The sequence below is a fragment of the Triplophysa dalaica genome, chromosome 9 (genome assembly GCF_015846415.1).
Source record: "Triplophysa dalaica isolate WHDGS20190420 chromosome 9, ASM1584641v1, whole genome shotgun sequence".
Lineage (NCBI taxonomy): Eukaryota > Metazoa > Chordata > Actinopteri > Cypriniformes > Nemacheilidae > Triplophysa > Triplophysa dalaica.
In genome coordinates this window covers 6,243,108-6,267,118 of record NC_079550.1, presented here as the reverse complement: position 1 = coordinate 6,267,118, position 24,011 = coordinate 6,243,108, and the positions used below count along the sequence as shown (strand labels likewise).

At 37.2% G+C, this 24,011-nt stretch overlaps 3 protein-coding genes across 3 annotated transcripts; all 3 read right to left on the bottom strand.

The window, feature by feature from the left end:
* Positions 1 to 412: 412 nt before the first annotated feature.
* Positions 413 to 6,790, bottom strand: clrn1 (clarin 1). Its single transcript, XM_056757722.1, has 3 exons — positions 6,313 to 6,790; positions 4,832 to 5,011; positions 413 to 3,363 (listed from the first exon to the last, which is right to left on the bottom strand). Exons 1-3 carry the CDS (start codon positions 6,563 to 6,565, stop codon positions 3,098 to 3,100), a joined length of 699 nt encoding a protein of 232 aa, XP_056613700.1. The 5' UTR covers positions 6,566 to 6,790; the 3' UTR covers positions 413 to 3,097.
* A 342-nt stretch (positions 6,791 to 7,132) lies between these two features.
* On the bottom strand, positions 7,133 to 10,813 carry gpr171 (G protein-coupled receptor 171). The gene is made up of 3 exons (XM_056757721.1): positions 10,586 to 10,813; positions 9,344 to 9,466; positions 7,133 to 9,222 (listed from the first exon to the last, which is right to left on the bottom strand). Exon 3 carries the CDS (start codon positions 9,167 to 9,169, stop codon positions 8,222 to 8,224), a length of 948 nt encoding a protein of 315 aa, XP_056613699.1. The 5' UTR covers positions 9,170 to 9,222; positions 9,344 to 9,466; positions 10,586 to 10,813; the 3' UTR covers positions 7,133 to 8,221.
* Positions 10,814 to 11,587: 774 nt separating this feature from the next.
* On the bottom strand, positions 11,588 to 15,417 carry LOC130429032 (P2Y purinoceptor 14-like). The gene is made up of 4 exons (XM_056757385.1): positions 15,340 to 15,417; positions 14,926 to 15,050; positions 13,273 to 13,670; positions 11,588 to 12,775 (listed from the first exon to the last, which is right to left on the bottom strand). The coding sequence occupies exons 3-4, from the start codon at positions 13,668 to 13,670 to the stop codon at positions 12,085 to 12,087; spliced, it is 1,089 nt and encodes a 362-aa protein (XP_056613363.1). The 5' UTR covers positions 14,926 to 15,050; positions 15,340 to 15,417; the 3' UTR covers positions 11,588 to 12,084.
* Between the last annotated feature and the right edge of the window lie 8,594 nt (positions 15,418 to 24,011).

Genomic DNA, 24,011 nt, shown 5'->3' with positions numbered 1-24,011 from the left:
ACGTTTCTTCAGGCCATTTAAAGAAAGCCTGGAACCTTCGACTGCATTTAAAGTATCTCTGCCTTTAAGAATGTATTTACATGAATAGCCTAAAGTACATTTGAGGTAAATTCATAGTCATAAAATGTAACGTTTTAGAATAAGTTAAAAAACTTTCAGCAGTTCTCCTACACTATATGTATTATTTCTAAATCGTTAACTTTTGGTTACAGTGCCCTCTACTGATACATTTTAAACATTGACGCAAATAATGCAATTATTTCACAATTCTTGCAATCTCTGTATAAGTGCTAATATAAATCTAGAATTATCTCCATATTTAAAAGCTAGCAGAGAACTCAATCACATCAGAAGACAACAAAAGGTTTTATGAAAGAAATAATTCATTTTCGTACAACCAAGCAAAGCTAGCCCAAAATTATCCCATCGAACCTAACCCAAATACCAAAAATTTAAATATGCCACTCCTAAATACCTAAACATATATTTTACAGGCACTTTCGTGCATTTACAATATACTTTCTACTTGAAAACCACTGTAGTAACCACAAACACATGTTTGCATAAAAAAAAACATTAATTTATGTATTTAAGTTAACCTTAAAAATGGCCTCTAATGAACAAAATCCATCCATCTTTAACCTCAAAAAATTAACCCAACAGTTAAAAGAAGTCTAAATGGTAAAGCTGCAAATACAATAGTTTCTCTTAAGTTTAGATGTTTTTTAACAACATGAGTAAATTATACAGACACACTAAACATTAAATTTCTGTGTTTCAAAATAAATGTAAATATATTTAACTATTCGGAGGAAAACATTTTTTTACTGAAAATAAATCCAGAACACAGCAATTCTTCTCCTGTCTTTAAAGCAATTCATAGACCCAACAATGTCATAATGTTTAGCCTACCTTGAATTTTGTTCAGTTGTATCAGACAAGCATTATAGTAAGACATCTACTGATCAAACCTTCAGTGTAAACAAGCTCATGAGACATTGCTTATATACCTGACACTCTATATTCACACAGGGTAGAAATAAACTTTCACTTGAATAACATGACAGGCAGACTCCATTCATTTTACAGTTTCCTGGCAGCAGGTGGAGTAGCTTGTTTCTTTTTGTTTGTTTAAATGCGATGGTTACAAAGCAATGGCTTAATGACAGCTTAAGTGATGAGAGCTGCTTTCCTCTCCTTACAAGTTACATTCATACCAGAAGCTTGAACATTTCACATATAATCCTTGTTGGTAAACTTTGCAGACTTTGTATTGTACTGCCATCTATTTATTAAACTATCAGAATCAATCAATAAACTATATTGCTTTTAGTCAGATCAATAAATATTCATGTGTTACATAATAATTGGCCTCTTTAATTGTTTTTTAATTTAAGTTCAGAAATGACATCCAAGAAAATAAAAATAGTTTCCACACTAACAACTGTTTAGTTCCACAAGTATTAATTAAAAACAAGTATTTATCAACAATGTGCATTTTAGTCTAAAACACAGCCTTTGGCACAAAATGAGTGCAAGTGTAAACACAAATAACACAAATGCAAACCAGCTATGAAAATACAGACATCAAAACATTATCAAAAGTTAGTGGGCGGTTTTCAGACAGGGCTAAAAGTGATACTTCACTCAAAAATTTAAATTCTGTCATCATTTATTCACCTTCGAGTTGTTCCAAATGTGCATACATTTCCTCGTTCTGATTTACACAGAGAAAGATATTTGGAAGAATGCTTATAACCAGACAGATCTCAACCCCGATTGACTCCCATAGTAGGAAAAAGTACTTTATTATTATTTTTGCTCTGTTGAAGACAAAAGAAGATATTTTGAAGAATGTAGGACAGCAAATAGTTCTGGGGGACTGTTGATTTCAATTGTTTACTTCCAACTATGGGAGTCAGATCTGTTTGGTTATACGCATTCTTCCAAATATATTTCTATGTGTTCACCAGAACAAAGAATTTTATACACATTTGGAACAACTCGAAGGTGAATAAATGATGTCAGAATTTTTTATTTTTGGGTGAAGTATCCCTTCAAGACAGTCACAGACTTACCCAAATGTTAGAAGTGTCTATATCAAAAACAACTTACACTGACTTATCTTAAAATAGATTTGATTGTTTTGTCTCAAGATGAACACAATTGTTTTTTGTAAAGTATGCTTTTAAAAACGACTTAAATATCCTAATTCAACCAATTCCGGGCTTTAGCTGTTCCCTGTCGGGGAAACCGCCCCTACAGTATGTGTTTACAAATATATATTAAAGTTTATTATTTAGGTCTGTGTTACATCTGTCTAATACTAGAGCCTTGGTTCGTTGTACAATATATACTGTAGGATATAAAAAGTTAGAAGTTTAAAGTTTCTTAGTCAGTTTTTTACTGAAATATGAATATTAGAGGCCCTAAACATATTTAATCAATCAAGCCACTTTATAAAGGTATGAATGTCATTAGAATAACAATATCAAACCACATCAAAGTGTCCCTTGTCAACACATTTTCTCAGGACTAACTTTCGGGTTCCGGCAATTTTTGCAAAATAATGAACATCAATATTTGACATCCTGAAGGCATCGAAATGCATTTAATCATTAACATTAATAAAACCGTACACACTTCTTTGTGTAAAATACGATCGATATTTTATGCCACTTGTTTTGATCTCACTGTGACATTCATACATTTTTAAGTGCCAATGTATTATTGCCAATTGTCACTTCTCTTTGTCTCACAACGGATTATAAAATGTACGAACGGAAAAAAAATCAGTGTTGTCCCACTGAGACTGGAAACTACACAGTGTTTTCAACAGCCATTTGTCATTGTGGCCCTTAATTGTTCGAGTGATTGACAGAGTCCACACTGTGTTCCTTCACACATCTCCAAGTTCACTCCTGTGGTGTGAATGGGGGAAAGACACAGCATAATAAGAGTCTCATATGTGCCTTGCCAATTCACATGTTAACACAACAGCACAAGAGACGCTGACGTACGTAGGACTCCTATTGAGAAGTCTTTGTCACTGTAGTAGGATGTTGTGTGCAGGGGAGGAAGCAGAACAAAGGGCCGGTCAGTACATGAGATCTGAAGGTCCCGTGGTAGCTTCGGACTCTTTGGCCTCCTGAAAGGGGAAATGGATCCCCGCCAGGCGGATGAGCAAAATGTTAAGGCCGTGCGTGAGGAAGGTGAGAAAGATGAGCCAGAAGGACCTGTCGTACCATTCGCTTTGCATCTTGTAGGCAAAGCTGCCCTCGTTGAAGTTGGTGATGATCTCTGTGAGGTGGTGGAACTTGACCTCGGAGGCAAAGAGGATGAGGATCAAACAGCTGCAGAGACCTGGTCAGAACAGAAGGGATGAGCTGATATTTTGAGCCGGTTGTGACTTGCTGTTCTTACTGTAAAGCCCACAAGTAACCTTTGTTTATTCTTGCTTCTATCACATCCCTCTTTTAATGAAATGACACTTATTGTTGTGTCCAACAATGCCCCTTAGCTGCCATCACTTTAAACTATGGCTTCCATTTTTTAAGAACTGACAATATAACGTATTATTTCGATACATAACCTAATTGATGGCTATTAATTTTTGTATTATTTAGTTTATTACTTTCTATTAAGATGAATATATCAAGAACAGGAGTAATTGATAAAAAAAAGTTTCACGTTTCATAAGCATACTTTTCATAACACCAAGTGATACACAAAACAAGACATAATGTGAGTAGCACAAGTATGTTTTTGGCAATAGCCATTCAATGCCATTAGAAAGAATTGGTCAAAATGATCATTAGGTTATTAAGTAAAGATCAGGTTCCATGAAAATATTCTTTAAATTTCACAGTAAATTTATTTTTGTGAGATGATGCAGCAAAATCATGAATTAAAATGTCCAAAAGCAAATGGCCGACAAACTTTGCTCACTCCTGCAGGTTCTTTGGGAATAACCCACTTAAGTAAGGTATCTCTGTAAAGCTCAGAATTTCACCTTTCTGATTCTTCACAACGCCATTACAGCGTTAAAGAGCATTTAAACAATCCTGTTTCTTCATAGCAGGGACCTTCTACAGCACCACTGATGGACAACTTTAAAGACGATTTTCTCAATATTTTGATTCTTTTGCACCCTCAGATTCCAGATTTTGAAATAGTTGTATCTCGTCTAAATATTGTCGTGGAAAGCATTCAGCTTTCAGATGATGGTTCAGGGTCACATATAACATGAACTGCAAGTGATCCTGCTTGAATTTTTGCCTCGTGTCTTTAATGGTTCTATTGTGTGGACAGGTCAAATGGGCTATTAAAGTGCCATTCTTTATCAGTACATAAACAACAGAGACACTGACACTAGAGATAGAGTGGAAATCTGGCCAGTTGCACCAAGCGCATTTCTTTCCATCACTTTATTTATTTATCACACAATTCTCTGGTCCCAGGATAGCTGAGCTTAATTTCTCGCTTAGAAACAGTGCGTTATTGTAGAGGTTCATCTTTACTGTATAATAAAGACTCTGCGGTTTGTGTCGATGTCAATGTGAAAGTTTTATAACATTCAGAAACTGAATTCTTCCTCAGGATTCAAGAATGTAAGAGACTTTAAAGGCATGGTGAGAACATTTGTTTGATTTGAATGTTTTGAAGTTTTAATGTTTGGTCACTACATAACTTGCAAAAACAATTTGTGATATTTCACAATTGTAACGAATAACTACTATTTTAAAATAATTTCAATAATAATAATAGAGAAATGAGTGCAAGACTATATGAAATAAAGCATTATGATGTCGAATGTGTGTTTGGGTCTTACAGCATATCATGTTCCACAGGTAGAGTCCCAGCGGTCCGTGCAATGTCTCGTACGGGCTTCCAAACGCATTGTAAAAGAAGAACGTGGAGGAGATTGAGGAGAACAAGATGTGCACTGAGCAGAAAAGGATCACGGTTACGTGTAGACTGGCTGGAATCACACCCATCAGGTCTGGAAAAACTTTACAGAGAGAAAGAGATTTCACAGAGCAATACAACAAATTTAAATTGTATAATTAATTGCAATATTACGCAATTTACACTTTTAAACATCTGGAAACTGAGAATCAGCTTTTGCAGTAGAGGAGAAAGATGGTATCATTAAAAATGTTATCAAAGTTCACATTTACAGTATATTTCTCATTGACTCCTTTATTGCCAATTACTGCAGAGATTTACACTGTAAAAGTTTGCTGTAGTTTTGCCAATAACTTACTTTAGTTTTAATTTCTATTAGTATTGTTTTCCAGTTTGAGATAAACTTTACTCTAACCAAAATTAAAACACTTTGACTATTGCGAATCAAAGGAGCAAGAAGAGACTGGTCACATCATTGGCATTGGCACAGCAACACTGCAAAAAAAAATTCTTCCGTAGCATTTTTGTCTTGTTTTCTAGTAAAAATATTTAAAGCTTCTAAAATTACGATACATTTACATATATTTGCAAGAAAATGGACCTAAGATATCAAGTCTTATTTCATGAAAGAAAATATAAGAAATAGGTAAGTTCATGTTTAAAACAAAATTGTAAATGAATTCTACAGTAAATACTTGCAAGCCTGCTGCAAAATTACATCTTTTACAGTGTATACTTTAACTGCATGTCTGAAAGAATAATCTCTGTTAATCTTTGTCCTCAATTTTCAGGCATACTTTGTGAGTGCAAACGGATTGAAGATGACAATATTCCTTTGTTTTCTAAAATATGCAGCTCTAATATCTGGCCCACTTTCAGTCCTCATTAGTGAAAAATGTTCTTGAAGCTGTCATAAAATGCAAAGGACCTGGAATGACACTTCTCCATTAACAACTCAATCCTAAATCAACATACAACAGACTGTAATAATAGAATTGATAGCATCAGACTTTAACAGACTTTACAAGAAATTCAAAATTGTCTAAACATTGATTTTAAAAAGTATTTGGGCAGTTGGTCTCAATGTGATTTTTTCAAGAGAGAGTAGGTTATTAGTTACATAATGGTGCCATGTTTAAGATTTAAAACATAAAAGTGTACTAACACGTTTATTCTTCATGTTAAACAATGCTGTAGCCTACTAACATTTGAAACAAATTAACATTTTTATATTGTTTGTAAATGTTTTCTTTGTGTTGTTAAATCTTTAAAACAAATGTAGCTTGGTTTTGGATTTTAGTAGGCTACTTAAAAATGAGCGTAGACTGTAATAATTTGGTTTGAAGAATACATGAAATCTTAATTTTCCTTTTGTTTTTACCACCTTCGTCAAATGATACTCACAAGAGAAATAAAAGGGTCTGTCACCCAGACCACACTGTTTCATCCCATGGCCATGGAAGAGTCCGTAGTTCGCCCTTCCGATGAATTTCTCCAGCTCCGGTCCCGTTGCATTGACGATCTGTGCGCCCGTTTTGCACAGAACAGTTGCCTTTATCCAAAGCTGAGTGCCCATCGCAGCGGCCACAACCAGTACACAGCCAAAGCAAAGAACACCAGCCACAGAGAAAATGATTTTCTTTTGTATACTAGACATTATGTTTGACAGGGAAACGAGAGCCCCTAAGAACCTCCTCGGTCTCCAACAGATGTCCAAACGTTTACGCACAAAACGGAAATCTTCCGGTTATCCAGTGTGATAAAACACATTCTCTTCAATGCAGAAAACACGGATGTTATAAAATGATCCATAAGGTTGTATAGGACATGTTGGGAGAGTAAGACTGTTCCTGGCAATGTCTCCTCTGGATAGAGTTACACCGGATGGCTTTCACTGTAGCTACTGCGTCTCCAGGTTACAGGGTTGAATTTCTCGCACCAGCGGTCAGGGGATGTGACCTTAAACGCGATTGGTTACTGGTTTGACTCTCTGCATTCAGAAAAGCAATTTCACTTCTCTAATTTTTTATATGGAGTTTATTGTGCGTAAAGTAGCGTGACGTTTGAATATTGTGTCAAGCTTCTAATAATAAAACAACGCAGCAATATATGCTTGAATATAATTGTTTATACTGTATGTTGAAAATAAAAATGTACTATTTAAATGTGTATGGTTTAGAACGGTTGGAATAATTAAATGTATATTATGTTAAATAAATGGAAATACATTTCACAAAGTAATTTCACCACATATCTGTATTTAAAATACTGTAGGGCAAAGACAAAAGTAGACAGAAATATCCCACCAATGTTTCAGAAATGGTAAAGTTTAAAACAACGTGTCATGACTTGACATTACAGTGTGAAAATGGATACAAAAAAAGAAACAAATCCAGTGAAATAGCTCAACATACATATTATTACAATAATCTGCTTTAAAGTTTTTAAAAGGGAAAATCCAGGTTATGAGAAATCATTTCCGAGCCCAGCAGACAGTGACTGAGGTGTAGACCCTTGGTGAAGAATAATAAACAGTGGATTTCAAAGACGAAAACAGTCATAGCATCACAGACAGTGACTCACAGAGAGTTGTGACCCGATATAAGCACAATTGACCTCTTATTCACTAATTTCTTGAAATAAGGAAGCAAGCCAAATAACAACTAAAATGGTTATTAATAAAAAAGAAATTCATACAAATAACACTGAAATAACTGTGGTAAACAGTATCATGTTTTAAAAATAAATGTATTTTAAATTTAAATTGTACAATTTATACAAATACATTTAAACTCTATACCTGTTTCTTACATACATAAAATGTCACTACAGTAAATAACTATACAGAGCAACCACATCTGAGCAACATTATATGATCCATCTTCTATAGCCTTATGCTAGAATGACTCATGAATATTAATTAGGTGATATAACATTCACTCAGTATTCCTTTCTTTAAGATGGATAAATCAAATTCAACTCATAGCAGTTTGTGCATTTGTTGTCATTTTAAGCCTGTGTTTAATGTTTTCTTTTGCACTGTGACCAACGCTTTTTACTGATCATGTCCTCTCAGTTAGCATGTTTCCCACATATATACACAATTGGATCAAGTATTACAGCGATTATAGTCTTTTATAGGCTACATGCTCCTTCCCTTATACTTTTCTAATTTCTCACTTTTGATATATGTATTACCAAACCATAGTTTCTCCAAAAAAATCCATCTCTTACAGTATATCTAATTAAAGAAAGATATCTCTGTGATACTTGGTCCTTTCCTTTCCGTCCCTTAATACTTTAATTCAAATATTTATGATTGGTTAACTTCTGGAACACTAGGTCTCCTTGAGAAGGTTTTTGTGATCTGATGTCTAAATGCGCCACAAATGACGAAATACAGCAGCGGGTCAATGCACATGTGCAAGATGGCGAGAAACAGAGTAGACTCCTTAGCCAAGAACAGACTCTTCTTCAATCCACAATCTTTGATCACATCTATCTGTGTAAAAGTGTACGGCATTCGCACAGCATGGTACGGCACAAAGCTTATCACGTACGCCAAGGTCACCAGTGCGATGTTTCTAAAGGCGTGATGGGCGCTTGCTTGGTCCTCCGGGTCAGATTCACGTCGACCCCAGAGCCGTTTTAACACCAGGCCGTTGGACAAAAGCACAGCCGCAGAGGCGTTGAAAAAGATGGCTGTCCCAAGGAAGACGGACAATGCGTGCCAGTGCTTCCCTATCTCAGTTTTTAAATCAGAACAGGTCAGCCCATGTTTTTCTGTAATATTGGGTTTGATGGTTATTGCCATGTTGGGCACATTTATGAAGAGCACCAGGAACCAGACCACTGCTGACATCAACACCGCAAAGCCCACCTCCTGCAGTCGGAGAAGTTTTGAGCTGCGGGTTATCTGGAGATACCGCTGAACGCTGACAAATGACAAAAAGATGATAGAAGCGTACAAGTTGATGTAGATGAGCGGCCCGCTCACTTGGCAGTGGAAGATGGTCAAACTTTTCGACTCGTTGCCCAGATCCTTTGCGATCTTGACGGGTAGGGCCAGCATGAGTAGAAAGTCAGACGTAAGAAGGTTGATCAGGTAAACGTTGATGCACTTTTTAGCACTTTGGCTGGTGGTGAAGGCCCATAGTGCCAACAGGCTAGTGACCACGCCAATCAGAAAGATGATGATGTAAAGGGTGGCGAAGGGTACCATGTTGTCGTTGACCACGCATGTATCACCTGGATTCTCCATTTTTGAATTGAGACAGCAGGCACTTAGTTGTACTTGGTCAATGTATCCAACCCCTTAAAAAAGAAGTTGATCCAACACGGTTCAGTTCTTCTTGTAACTATGCCTTATCTCCTGTCTGACCAGCAAGGACCATTTCACTTCATATAACAGAGTTCTGTCTGATTTTCACCTTACCAGAAAATGTAAAAAGTGTAGAGAGGAAGTGGTAAATCCTCTGTGTAAATGCACGAGAACATCTTCCGGCTCAAAGCTGTCACCATATAGACAGATATTCTCATGTAGAAATCCTGTAAAGAGCTAGAAGGAGAAAATTATGAACATTAGAATTGAATTAAAACATTAAATTCAATTTACCGCAGGCAAACAGATAATATTTATGTGAGTTTTAATATACGTAGTGTTGTAAAGCTATAAACTTTTAGGTTGGGTAACACTTTATTTTATTATTACATGTAATTACTATGCCAATAACTATAGTTATACTCAATTGAACCTAAAATCATTCCTAATCCCATCCATTAACCTATAGTAAGTATGTGTTGCTTTTAGATAAAACATGAAACAAGTACATAAAATATTAGAAAAGTTTATAGAAAAATGCAAATCTGGCCTAAGAGACAACAAAGTGAAAACTTCAATATTGCATATGATATTATTTCATAATATAAGTGCGATGTCTAATACATCATAATCACTTTTATACATCATAATAATCATTTTGTTTCTATTTTTTTTTAGAAAGCCCATATTGCCATTGTCTGAATTGTCCTTCAGGACAAAACCTGAAAAAAAATGTGTAAATGTGTATGGTACTTAAACTAATCCACACTGACATTTGTGTGCAACAATTAGCAGTTTTAGAGAAGTAACACAATTACGTGGTCAGTATATTCCCCCCTAAAAAGGAAACTTGAATTCTGTAAATTTTTATATAGACACGCAATTTATGCAGCAAATAATATATCATGTGAAACCTGTCTGACTTTATTTCTTCTGCAGAACACAAAAGGTAATCTGAACAACATCTGTAACCAAACAACATTTACCCCCATCGACTTCCTTTGTACAGACACGAAATAAAACCAAATATTTGTTAAAATATATTGTGTGTCGTGTCAAAGAAGAAAGAATCATTGACACGTTTCAAAGACATGAGGATGACTAAATAATGATAGAATTTACATAAGGATTCTTTGTCATTACCTACATCGAGTACATTGATCTTCCAAAGCAAACAAACAATCGCAATCTCGATGTGAACAATTTAAGCCTTGTAAGTACATCAGGGAGGAAATCGAGGGTTGGGCTTCCTCCCAAAAGCAATGTAAACCTGGTTAATTTTTTTAATTTGCTATGGATTTACAAAAACATCTATAAAAGGACAAAAAGAAACACGCATGTGGTGTTTCATATTACCTTTAGACAAGGAAACCGCACCGTCTCACTGTCGGATGTCAGATGAGCAGCATGTGCAGTCTTTTTAGCCAGCTAGCTTTGACAGGCTTAGAAACCCAAACTACAGCTACTGAGAAAATTCAGAGTTTTAAGAATCTCTCCACTGACTTCATTACATCACATATACTGTTTCCTCTTTTCTTTGGGTTTGGTCTTACTTAAATCCAACACTGGAGGAAAAAGCATGCACTCCACGTGTGACGCAGTGGAAAGGCAAGCATTCTGAATTTACTGCATGTAGACAACCACAAACCACACATCCTTTTTCTCTAGTTTGCATGTGCTCGCTGGGCTATCATTTCCTGATCTGACTGGTTGGTATCAGTTCAAGGTGCTATAGACAGAAGCTGTTATTTTGGTAGAAATTTTTCATAAAGCATAAATAGGCAAATCTTCATCATTGGCATGCAAGCCCTCAGTGCAGGAACCTTCTATAACCCAGCAAGAAAACATTTATCAACGAATTGTGGTTAGAAATCCCAAATGATATCTTCAATTTCTTCATTTTTCATCTTCATGCATAATGAAAAAATTGCATGCGGTTACAAAAGCTGCACCACATTGCGCGACGTGAATTCTTATGAAGTCATGTGTATGATTTCAACAACTAATTTTACTATAATTTCAATCTGTGACATGGCCTTTTTCACAGAATATTCTTTACATCATGTACAATCTCAAAATTCTCCCTTTCTGTTTTTCTTGTGCAGTCTCATAAATATGTAAAATATGGACAAAGATATGTGTACATGTGTTTGTAAAGTAAAATATGGGCAAGTTTGGTAAATTGTGCCGAGTGGTTTGAAGTCAGTGACCACAATTAAACAACCTTGTGCAACTGTTTTTCTAACAGCAGTTCCCTTCTATGCACATCTATCAGTGTAACAAGAAGTGAAAGAGAATTTTTTTATTGTTTTATGATTTTTATGTGGTTTTCCTTTTAGAAAACAAATACAGGATATGAGTGATGCTCAAGCAATAACTGACCGCATGCAGTCGTGCTGCTATGAAGAAATAGTTTGACGGGTCTACATAAAACAACTGAGCAAAACTGTTTAAAAGTTAGAGGTAGATTGTATAGATTTCCATAGATTATATGGAAAGGGTCCATCAATTAAGAATATGAGATGTAGAGCTTTGTTTAGTTCAGAAACAGGACAGAAACAGTTTTACATATACCATATATTTCTATGCCATAATGTGATTACAATATTACAACTTAAAATAAAAAAAATGTATATGTTTACAATCCCAGTTTTTTAACAGGTGAATAGAATCTCATACCTGTTTTATCAAAGTTAAAGTTGAGGTAAATGGTCAGTCAAGCTGACATTTAATGCTACGGTATCAGCAGGTGCAGTAAATCCTTTACACAGTCATTTCTGCTCTGATTATGATTATATTTAGACTTTATCAATGACATTTCATGACATTGCAGTCTACTGGGTAAAAATTTAAGCCTAAATGACACTTTCGTGTCTTAACGTGGATACTTTGGTCTCAATGTTGCTCAACATGTTGCTCATTTGCGGTCCTTGATCTTTATTGGATGCTGATGATTCTGTCTTTTTCCTGAGATTCAGCTGGGCTCTGAAGGCCTTGCAGAAGATAAAATAAATGAGCGGATCCAAACATGCATTTAGCACTGAAAGCAACACACTCAGCTCCTTTAAGATGTAAAATGCCTGGGCTGTGGAGTCTTTCAAATGGGGTTTGATGAATGCGTAAGGAAGCCTCACCAGATGATATGGCACAAAGCACACGCAAAAAATAACCACTAGAACCAACATGTTCCGCTTTGACTTGTTAAACTTATCGTTATTAGAGTTGGTCTGTGTGGACAGCTGAACTTGCCTGATCTTTTTTAAAGTCCCCCAGTAGAAAAGTATCAGCGAAACCAGCAGAAAAATGAAGAGCAACATGGAGACACAGTGAGTGATTTTGTAGACCAACTTGACCTTAGCACTGTGTAAAGATTCACAGCCGAATCCCTCTGTATGTTTATCGTTACTCCAAGAGGTCTGGAGAAATACGACTAGGTAGATGGAAGCCATGGCTAACAAGGAGAGCCAAGTTGATATGGAAATGTGGCGTGCGGTACGAACCATCTGAAGAGCGTGAGTCTTCAATGGCCGGGTAATTTTCAGGTACCTGAGGTCAGAAAATAAATATAACAATTTTTGATGCACTGTAGTTTATCAGAACAATACATTTTACTTCATGACCCTGGTGAAACAAACTACTTAGAATTTTTTTCCAAATTCACTAGAAAATGTAATGGATTTGCTGTAAAGGGATGGTACATAATGGTATTATAATGGAAACCATTCAAATATTCCTGATGGCTTCTCATGTTTTTTGTTCAGCAGGGGAGTAATTTCAGTTTAATGTTTTATATTTTGAAATGTCTTTACATTACTTTACCTATCTTATATTATTGTGTTACATCAACCCAAACGTTCAGGCACCGAAACATGTTTGCATTGAACCATTTCTTTTTTCAACAGAAATTGTCATACACATAAAGGTTTTGGTACAGCACTGACATCTGGTTGGATGGACAAAACCACAGAGCACATTTCCTGGACTGCTAAAGCCAAATGATAAATATTAGGTCATACAACTGGGATTTTGCTTGAGATGGTTACCTGTTTGCAGCAATAAGGTCCATGAAGACCATGCTTGCGTACATGTTTAAATAGAAGGCTGATGCTCCAAAGCTGCAATAAATATTGCGCAGTCTCACTGAATGCGTGGCATAGTTAGCAATGCGCAAGGGTAAACAAAGACAAAGGAAGAAGTCAGCAGCGGCTAGATTCTTCATGTAAACTGTGACACTGGATTGGACACGTTGATTGGTACAGAAATACACCCGCATTGTGACGCAATTCAGCAACAGACTGATGAGAAACACTAGTGAGTATGCAAATATGAAGCCGGGGTGAGTTGGGACCTTGTCACATGTCGTGTTCTGCAGTTTCATGTCATCCGTTGCAGCGGTAAAGTTGGTTAGAGAGTCTGATATTCTCAGAAATGATGACTCCATCTGTACATACACAAGAAAGAGTCATTAACGCAAGTTTGACTAACTACAACATTTTCAATGATGTACAAATGGGTAAACAAAGCCAAAAGGTAATGTCATCAAGTTAACTGGAATGGGAGGAAGAACAATTACAGAAAAGGACATTGATTTTAACATAGTGATGCATACAGTAAGTACAATGAATGAAAAGGTAAAAACTTAGGTCTAGTCTGTTCAAAATGGCCCCACTAAAAGAATATTCTGGGTCAGTTTTAACTAATCTGTTGATTATATAAAAAGAAAACATTGAGTTTATATAATAGTACTGACAAATGAACTAAAATTAGTTTACAAAAGTATAAAAATATACATTGTGTTACCACAAAATGTAGGCATGATATGTTAACAACACTAAATTTGTAATCATTTACCAGCCTATGGGCTGCAGAATATTTGAAGGATAACTGGATAGCTTACTAAATAGTTTGATATACAATATGCGATATGATCTGCAATTGCAACTATATTATTAAAAAACTGAGAATTATCTAACCAATGTGTTTGACAATCTTTTTGACCGCCGATCATCTTCTGAACATCAGACCTTGCTTTCTTTGTATCTGTATTCACCTAAACCTTTAACTATAGATACGTTTTTAGAGTATTAATATCATTAACCTGTAAACATCTGTATTTTAACCATTTTTATGTATAAGCCAGCCCTTACCAATCTTGTCTTTGTAATGTTTTATGCAACATTATGTTATTAAAAAATACATGTTATCATGTTATTAAAGCTTGATTGCCACGATGACGCGACAATCAATCGATCTTCATTTACTTATAAAGCCCTTAACAACACTCAAGGTTACCAAAGTGCTTTACAATAAGAGCAAAACAATACAATATAGACCAAAGTATAAAAATACAACAACACGAATAGACTAGAAAACAATGAAACACATAAAATAAACACAGGAATATCACAAAATCACTTAGGTATTAAAAGCCCGTCTAAATAAGTAAGTTTTAAGCCTTGTTTTAAAATGATAGTATAAACATCGAACATCATTTTTACACAAATATCAAACATAATTTTGATACGCATTAAGTTAGTAAGTCATACAGTACACAAAATGTTAAAGAGGCAGGCTGATATTTTACGATTTGCAAATGAGCTAGCATCTAATATTTTGTTAATAATTTACAAAAAGTGTTCTGTGAAAACCAGATTGATTGTGTATGTATCTGGATTTCGGGATCATATTTAACTCACATGCAATCCAGTTGTTCCCTTTCAATATGTCCAGTGTGCCTTGATGTAGCTGTCTGCCCTTATCATTCACATCAACTTCCTTATGCATGCTCAAGCAAAGAGGAAATTATACATGTGCAATTACTCTGAGAAAGTATGAGAAAAAGAGGTGCTGATTTTGTGGTTGATAAAAAAAGACCCGAGCATATACAATACATTTGCAAAACTGTTATGTTGTAGTGCATAATTTTGTTTATACAGTAATTTGCAAGTCAAAGTTTTTTTTCCGTTTCGTCTTCTTAGATGCAAAAACATAACATAACATGTGAGTGTTGATTTGCATTTTACATAATACTCATAGGGCGTCACCCAAATATAAAAATTCAGTTCTAATATTTTTTTTTATTACATTTATTAAAATGAGAATTTATTTACCATGTTGTTTAAAACCTGTATGACATTTTGAGAAATGATTCAATAGTTTTGTGTCCATACAATCGAAGTCAATGGGAGTCTGTGTTATTTAGTTGCCGACGTTTCTTCTGAATATCTTTCTTTTGTGTTCTGCAGAAGTAAGAAAGTCAAACAGGTTTAGAATGACTAGAGTGAATAAATGATGGCAAAACTTTCATTTTACATCTGAAGAAAGGAAACCAACAAAACACCAGTGGTGGATTCCAGTTTTCAAGGGCTCATGCCCATACCCAAATGCCTCAAGTGTTTACCCTCTTTCCGGAGTGAGAGCTTTGAAGGGATGAAGGGTGTGCGGGACCAAACAACTGTTTCTTGAAGTGCCCTTCTGCATCATTGGAGATGGTGGTCTAGTGGGTTAAACCACTGAACTGGTAAATCAAAGGTTGCTGGTTCGATCCCAGCAGCCACCACCAGTGTGTCCTTGAGCAAGACACTTTACTCCATGTTGCTCCAGGGGGATTGTCCCTGTTATAAGTGACACTGTAAGTCGCTTTGGATAAAAGCGTCTGCCAAATGACTAAATGTAAATGTAATCATTGCCCCATGCTCATAAGAGGGGAGGGGGGGGGCATTGTCAAGCTGTAATGCAGGTAATATAGGTGTATATTACCAGACTGATGTTACACATTAAACCAGCCTACCAAGTACACTCAGCAAGTCCATGGCCAAATGCTAATTAAAAAAACTTACAGTTAAAAAAAACCTAAAACCTAAAAAAACCTAAAAAAAACCTACAGAAAGACTCTAGAACCTTTGTTCTAATAAAGCGTATAAAATGTACATGGAGCCAATATACTGTGAATGTAATGCTCCAGCAGGTTTGTTAACAAGACCGATTAATTCCTATAAAAAAACATCAAACAGTACATTTCACACATTTCAAGTGTGCAGCTTGGTTTTCAATGACTGTACTTTAGGAGAAAGCTTAAATCCATCGAGATCCAGAAACAGTTTCTGAAAAATCCTAAAAGAGTATTTCAGATTTTACGGATACTGTAGATTGAAGGCATAAATCAGTCCCATCAGAAGAGCACAAGCTTTTGCAGTATTTTCACACTGTTAGGACCATGCTTCCTTCTAGAACAATGGACATGACTGGCTCATCTCCGTCTCATGTGCAAGAATTGTCGTGACATCCTGAGTGAAGCCTTCTTGATTGCAAACCTTGCAATCCAGGAGGATGAGGAGAGAGAAGAACATTTAAATGTTAAATTCATAACAAGAATTGGGAACCACTGACATAGTGTAATGTATCTGCTTTAAGAACACTCCAAAAGGCAGAACCTGCAAACTTGCATTATCTGAATCACTGGGACTGCGGATTTAGCAAAAAAAATTCTTCTCTGTTCTCTGAGGGTGAGCAAATGAACAGCATTTGTTTTTTTGGGTAAACTTACCCATTAATATATCTGGGACTTACATTGCTGTCTTTGAATAGGTTGTCTGGCACCTCTACGAGATATACAATGAGACTGGGGATTGCTGCATCTCGTCTCAATACGTTTGTCCGGTGAAGAGATTTGTAATACACATTATCAAAAGACAGAACATACATTAGTTACAAGGCCTACATAGTATATTTGATCCAAACAACCTTTATTGTTTAGTGGAAAAATCCTTTTCCAAAAAAAATTATAGTTTTAAAATATATAACCGTTTTAAGATGTTTGAGTAACTTCGGTAAGTAAAATAGACGGAGTGTGGAGGAATGGATGTGTTTATATTTACGATAAAAGAACACTGTTTCCCCAAGGAAAGCAGACAGAATAGCGATACTGAACTAAGGACAACGTTCCCTATTCCTAAAAGATTGTGTTCTATTTCAGACTTAAAAGTGGACTTTGTGGAATTTTGCACATCATGTTGTTTTCTTAATAAATATCAGTGCATTAACCTGTTGTTAGTCCCTGCCTCCTCCTTCCAAAAAGGCATGTATGTGAAGAAACAAATATATGTAACTATGTTTAAAACTGAGCTCAAAACTACTCAACAACAGCAAAAAACCCTCAGATTTGTTAATAATACACAAATTATAGCAGCCTATACAAAAGCAACATAAAACCATGATTGCCTTGTTTATTCAGGTACTTGTCAGATACCTGGTCATTAAATAGTGTATAGGCTGAATCTTGAGTCCTGCAACACCTCCCTTAGCTTTCATAAACTCATGAGTTTTGGCGTGTAGCTGTCTAGATTAGATTTAAAGGTTTCTTCCAGAGAAATGGCAGTAATTCTACAGAATTTCTCCTTTACCTGTAAAGACAAAATACTATTTTTGTTAAATAATCTCTTTATATGAACACTGAAGACAACTTTCAGTTCCAGTTCAGTCATACTTAAAAGTTTTATTAATTTACTGTACCCCAATGTGGACTGAAGACAAATATTAATTGTGCTTGGTCCCTTTCAAGTGATCTGGAACAAGTATAACACACTGGACATGATCCACAGGAGAGATACAATCTGCTAATAAGAAACATAAAAATAAGTAATTAGTAAACTGTAAAATACTATCTTTACACCAAATATTTATATTTTACTTCACATCTTTGAAACAAACAAGGCTAAACAAAAGAATCTGTGTGTTTTACGTTATTTGCAGTGGCCAGAATGAGGATTACACATAGGCCTTCAAACGTGATAAAACAAAACTTCCATCTATAATGACATTTTAGGTTTACGTTCTGGGACTGTTTCTTTCCCACAAAGTTTTTTTTAGTTTTGTTTTTGGTTATCTTTACGGAAATAAAACCTTAGGTTCATGGTTTCTATAACGTAAGAGTAACGTCCCAGAACGTTTTGGGAACCAGAAACTAACCTTCTATTAACGTAAAGAAAACTTTCCTGGAGAACCAAAAACGAACCGTAGAAAATAACGTTTGGGGAATCTAAAACTAACGTTAGGGGAACGTTGGGAACCAAAAATTGTTATCTGGGTTGCAAAAGCAAAGTATTAAAAAATGTTAAGGCTACTATCGCTCTCAGATTCATGCTGATCTAAATGACGGAGACTTCCGGATACACTGAAATGCCTTCCGGTTACACTGAAAAGTTCACGCACATCCACATATGAAATCGCTCTATGCAAACTAAAGCGTGTCATATATTGTATCAATGTGCAAGTGTTTAATGTGTATGTACGCAGAGTTTGTATGCATGTTCGAGTGTTTCATAGATGTGTGTGTACGCAGAGTTTGTATGTATGTGCGAGTATTGTATAGGTGTGTTTGCACGCATCGAGTTTATATGTATGCACGAAAAAGTGTATATGCAAGCATTACTAACATAAGATGTATTGGTAGCCTATGGATTTCACATTAGTGCGCACATGATTTTAATATCTGTTTGCTTGAACATCCAAAAGTATAAATGTATATGTGAGCAATGTATATATGTGTATGCAAGCTTTTATATATGTATTCATAAGCACAGTTTGATTTAAACCCTATACGGCGCCTCATAAGCATACAGTGTTCGTTTTAACTCAACACATTATTTATAGCTCTTTTTACAATTTTCATTGTTACAATGCTGTAGTGCTGTAGATGAGACGTATTGACTATAAGCAAAACAATTAAAGTTAACCCTGTAAAAACAAGAAAAAGCACAGAAGAAAACACAGAATACAGACATACCCACATACAAATGCTCCACATATACAATATGCACACGTACTTACACAGTGAAAGCTGTCACTAAATTCGGGGGAGAGGAACCCAAATGCAGGTAGTGAAGGGGTTATTAACAAAGATTTATTTCACAAACACAAAACAAAGACCCATGAGGGGGTAAAACAAGACACGATAGAATTAAATAAAGAACAGCGAAACAAGGACTAGACTAACTAATACTGGAATTAAAAAAAACTTAGCACAAATTAAACACTTACTAGAATGGACTAATGTATATATATATAATTATTACAATTTGTATTTCTTATTATTCAGTGCACATAATCATGAAGAGTTTGTTTGCATAACCAGATAACACTGTTTTTTTCTTAAATCATGTTTATTGTGTTTTTACTGTGTTACTTAACTGTATTTTTAAAGTAATTATAACTCAATCAAACAATCCAACTGTTTAAATGATCTTACTTAGAAAGCACAATAAAAACATTTGTTCCCCTTCAGTCGGTCTCTCAATGTTGTGTTGAGAGACAGACTGGGTTTTGATCTTGAGCACCTATAATCTCCAAGAGGAATTTAAAACGCCAATGGGCTTGGGAAATGGCACACACACGCCAGTCTCCACCCCGTGCATATTAGTATATATGCGACAGGCATAGTCCCCTCTCGGGTTGATGCACATGCAACCGCTTCAGCACTGGCTTCAGAGTCGGGTTCCTTGGACGGCATGGCACACCAGGACCAAGTGGTCTCGGCGCACCCTCATAACCTGGTCAGATCTGACCCATCTCCGAGCGGGGTCCCGCTCGGTCAGGTTCGAGGTGCTTTGTGGTAACAACAGATAACAGAGAGGTGGGGTGCAGGGTGCAATGGGCACGCAGTATCGGGACAGTGGACATGTTCCCAACTGCGATGGCATATCAGATGCCTGGAGTTGTTGGTTGTCCTTCTGGCACTGAGGAGGCTTCTGCACCTTGTGCAGGACAAACACGTGCTAGTCCGGTCGGACAGCACGACTGCCGTGGCGTACATCTATCTCAGGGCGGCATACACTAACGGCAGGTGTCACAACTTGCCCCGACACCTACTACTATGGAGTCAGCAGGTGACCAATTGCTGATGTGCTCTCTCGTCAGGGAAACGCCATTGGACCTGTTTGCCTCCCCGGACTCCACCCGTTGCCTGTTTTGGTAATCCTTGACCGAGGGTCCCTTCGACAACGGATACCTTAGAGCACCGCATCCGCGGGACAAGTGGAAGTATGCCTTCCCCCCCAGTGAGCCTCCTTGCACAGGTCCTGTTCAAAGTCAGTGCCCAAGGTTCCCACAACTAACCTTCTGGGACCAGGTGGTTAACCTGCAGGCACTCCCCTCTGGGGAGAAAGCGCAGGTTCCAACGTGCTGTGTTCAGTACACACACTGCACCTCTACCTGGAGCCTAAGAAGCTCTGAGCAGCTCTCAGTGGCTGTCCCCAAACAGAGGTTGGCGCATTGGATTGTGGGTGCCATTAATTTGGCATACCAATCCCGAGATTGCGCGTGCCCACTGGCAGTGAGAGCACACTGCACTCGGAGAATGGCCTCCTCGTGTGCACTCGCTCAAGGCGCCTCTCTGGCAGACATATGTAATGCTGCCAGTTGGGCTAGGCCAAGTACCTTCGCGAGGTTTTACAACCGCCAAGTGGAACCAGTGACAGTCCATGTCTTACATGCTATAGGTATAGGATGGTCATCTCGCCTGGGTGTTCGCCTGCTTAAGCGCCTTCTTCCCTTTTCAGGTGAGTCCAGTGCGCTATAAAGCCTCCCTACTTTCCACCTTAGGGTGAAGTATAGGTATTGGATCAATCACTAAGCATTGGCATTCTGGTAACAGACCAGGCGGAGCGGTCTGTTGGAACCAAGTCCAGTTCTGGTAGAGTCGCCCCTAATCAGGTGGACCGCTATACGAGGACTATTGACCCTTACATAGTGACTCCCCTGCAGGGTTGTCCCGTATAATGAATCCCTCACTCCTGATTCCCCTGTTGGTGAATCTGTGACCTCCCCTTCGGTGGAGCTCCCACCTGGGCTCTGTCTCCCCTATTGCATTGTGACAACAACGTTAGGTGTGATACTGTCAGAAATGTTACACTAAGAACTAAACGCAACACTCACATGCGTACAGTATGTTGTACAAGAAATCTGGAGTTGCATTGTGGCGTCTATGAAAGCTTGTAGACTATTGAATTGTACTGTAGCGCAGCTGTAGATAGATCGGCTGTGCAAAACATTGAGAAGCAGTTTGACATCAGCTCTGTGCTTTTATTAGCACATTTAACGTTGCGGCGAGTGACGGGTGATGTGACAGACAACTAGTTGTACAGTTCCTTTCACACATCAGGGCTTTTATATAAATAATGTGTTAATAGCGGTTGTCGCAGTGTGTTTACACATTTAACCCATATAATGTTTCTTAGGTCTGTTCCATTTCCTTTCAAGAAAAACAAACCAGCGTGCCTTTACCTGTTGCTTGGTGATGGTTGTGTTGAGGTTTGTCAGAAATGCGCTGTCGAGTTGCTGCTTAATTCAACTACATCTAATATCGATTCATGAGTTGAGTATGATGCGCTTAACCTGCGGAGCATTCAAAACATAACCCACAAACTGGCTAGTGATTTGTCATCGTTACCACAACACCTGACATGATTCTTATAATTCTATTCACCACGACCCCGTCCAAAGATTCAAGGTCCCCCCACATCTCCCAAGTTGGCATCACTGCATGTAGGGCTTTATAGGTAATAAGCAATATTTTAAAGTTTATGCAATGCTTTATAGGTAACCAGTGCAGGGTTGACAGAACCGGGCCATATGCTCATACATCTTTGTACCTGTAAGTACTCCAGCTGCCATGTTTTGGACCAGTTGGAGTTTTTGTAATAAGCCACAAGAGCAACCACCTAACAGTGCATTACAGTAATCTAGTCTTGATGTCATGACAGCAAGAATTAACTTCTTTGCATCTGACAGTAAAAGCATATGATGTAGTTTAGATATATTCTTAAATGGAAAAACACAATTTTACAGGTGTTGGCCACATGGTTTACAAATCACAGATTACTATCGAATAGAATGCCAAGATTCTTAGCTGACAACAAGTGCTTTATGGAACATCCGTCAATATTCAAGCAGTATTCTTGGTTAAGTATGGCGGTTTTTGGTCCCATAAATAGCACTTCTGTTTTGTGCGAGTTCAGTTATAAAAAGTTGTTACTCATCAAGTTATTTATATCAACTTTGCATTCCAATTTCCGATGGAAATATAAAGTTGAAAATCATCAGCATAATAGTGAAAGCGAACTCCATGTCTTCCATGAAAATGGACTATATTATATCTCCTTGGGGTAGCATGTATAATATAATGTGAAGAGCAGAGGCCCCAAGACTGAGCCCTGTGGTACGTTGTACTTGCGATTTGCGTGACACCTCAATAGTTTATTGCTACAAATTGAAAATGGTCAGATAAATAAGACTTGAACCATTTCAAAGCTATTCCCTTAATGCCAATGTAATTTTCAAGTGTATGTAGGAGTGTGCTGTGGTCAATTGTGTCATATGCAGCACTAAGGTCAAGCAGCACCAATAAGGAGATACAACCTTGGTCAGAAGCCAATAGCATGTCATTTGAAATTCTAGTCCAAGAAGTCTCTATACTGTGACATGCTCTAAATCAAGACTGGAATACTTAATTGATGTCATTCCTTTGGAGGAAGGAGCATAATTGAGTTTAAACTACTTTTTCCAGGTTTTCATTTATACTTCTCAATTCTCAACTCAACTCAACTTTATTTATATAGCGCTTTTTACAATTTTCATTGTTACAAAGCAGCTGCACATGAGACACATTGGATACAAGTATGAATTCTAAAGCAGCCCCCCCGGCCAGGCAGATAGTGCAAAACAATATGCAAACGGTGGTGAGGAACCCAAAACTCCCATCGAGAAAAAAAACCTCAGGGGAACCCAGGCCCAACCAGGGGATTCCAGTTCCCCTCTGGCAAAAGCTGCTGCCTCTGCACAAGCTCAACAGTGCTTGCACAACAAGGCTTAATAAAAATATAAAAAATAAGGATTTAAGATTATCATTAACAATCTAATAGCATTTGAAATGTTGTAGGAAAAACAAAGTTGTCGCGTCCTTTATCCAGCTCTATCCTCTTAGCTCTTGTCAGGTCAGCGCTTCCCATTCTCAGCTCTGCCATCAGGTCTGGGCATGAAATGCATCCTGCGGTAACCTTAGAACAAAGAGACAAGACTGGCTGAGAGTAGAGTACTGTTCTGCACTCTTTGATGCAACAAGTACATCATTTGTTGTTGGATGTGTTCCTGGTTCAGGTTGATCTAAATAATGCAGCCTAAATCCTTTGAGGATTAATATTATGGAGGTGTAGTGTATGCAAGATTAAAAAGATGAGTCTTTAGTCTAGATTTAAACTGACAGTGTGTCTGCTTCCCGGACCGTGCAGGGAAGAATATTTCAAAGTTTAGGCGCTAGATAAGAAAAGGATCTACCACCTGCACTTGATTTTGAAATTCTAGGTATTACCAACTGACAGGACGCCTGAGAGCGTAATGTATGTGGAGGTCTGTAATACAATAGAAGTTCATTCAAATACTGCGGCGCTAAACCATGTAGGGCTTTATAGGTAATAAGCAAGATCTTAAAGTTAATGCAATGCTTTATAGGTAACCAGTGCAAGGTTGACAGAACCGGGGTTATATGCTCATACTTTTTTGTACGTGTAAGAACTCGAGCTGCGGCGTTTCGAACCAGTTGCAGTTTTTGTAATAGGCCCGCAGGGCAACCACCTAGAAGTCCATTACAGTAATCTAGTCTTGATGTCATGAATGCATGAATTAATTTCTCTGCATCTGACAGTGACAGCATATGACGAAATTTGGATATATTCTTAAGATGGAAAAATGCAATTTTACAGGTGTTGGCGACATGGCTTTCAAATGACAG

Coding starts and splice junctions, on each gene's coding strand:
- clrn1 (XM_056757722.1), bottom strand. CDS start 6,565: ATGTCTAGTATACAAAAGAAAATCATTTTCTCTGTGGCTGGTGTTCTT. Junction 5,012..6,312: donor CAGACCCTTTTATTTCTCTT/GTGAGTATCATT, acceptor CTCTCTGTAAAG/TTTTTCCAGACCTGATGGGT. Junction 3,364..4,831: donor CCTGTGGAACATGATATGCT/GTAAGACCCAAA, acceptor TGTTCTGACCAG/GTCTCTGCAGCTGTTTGATC.
- gpr171 (XM_056757721.1), bottom strand. CDS start 9,169: ATGGAGAATCCAGGTGATACATGCGTGGTCAACGACAACATGGTACCC.
- LOC130429032 (XM_056757385.1), bottom strand. CDS start 13,670: ATGGAGTCATCATTTCTGAGAATATCAGACTCTCTAACCAACTTTACC. Junction 12,776..13,272: donor GACCTTATTGCTGCAAACAG/GTAACCATCTCA, acceptor TTCTGACCTCAG/GTACCTGAAAATTACCCGGC.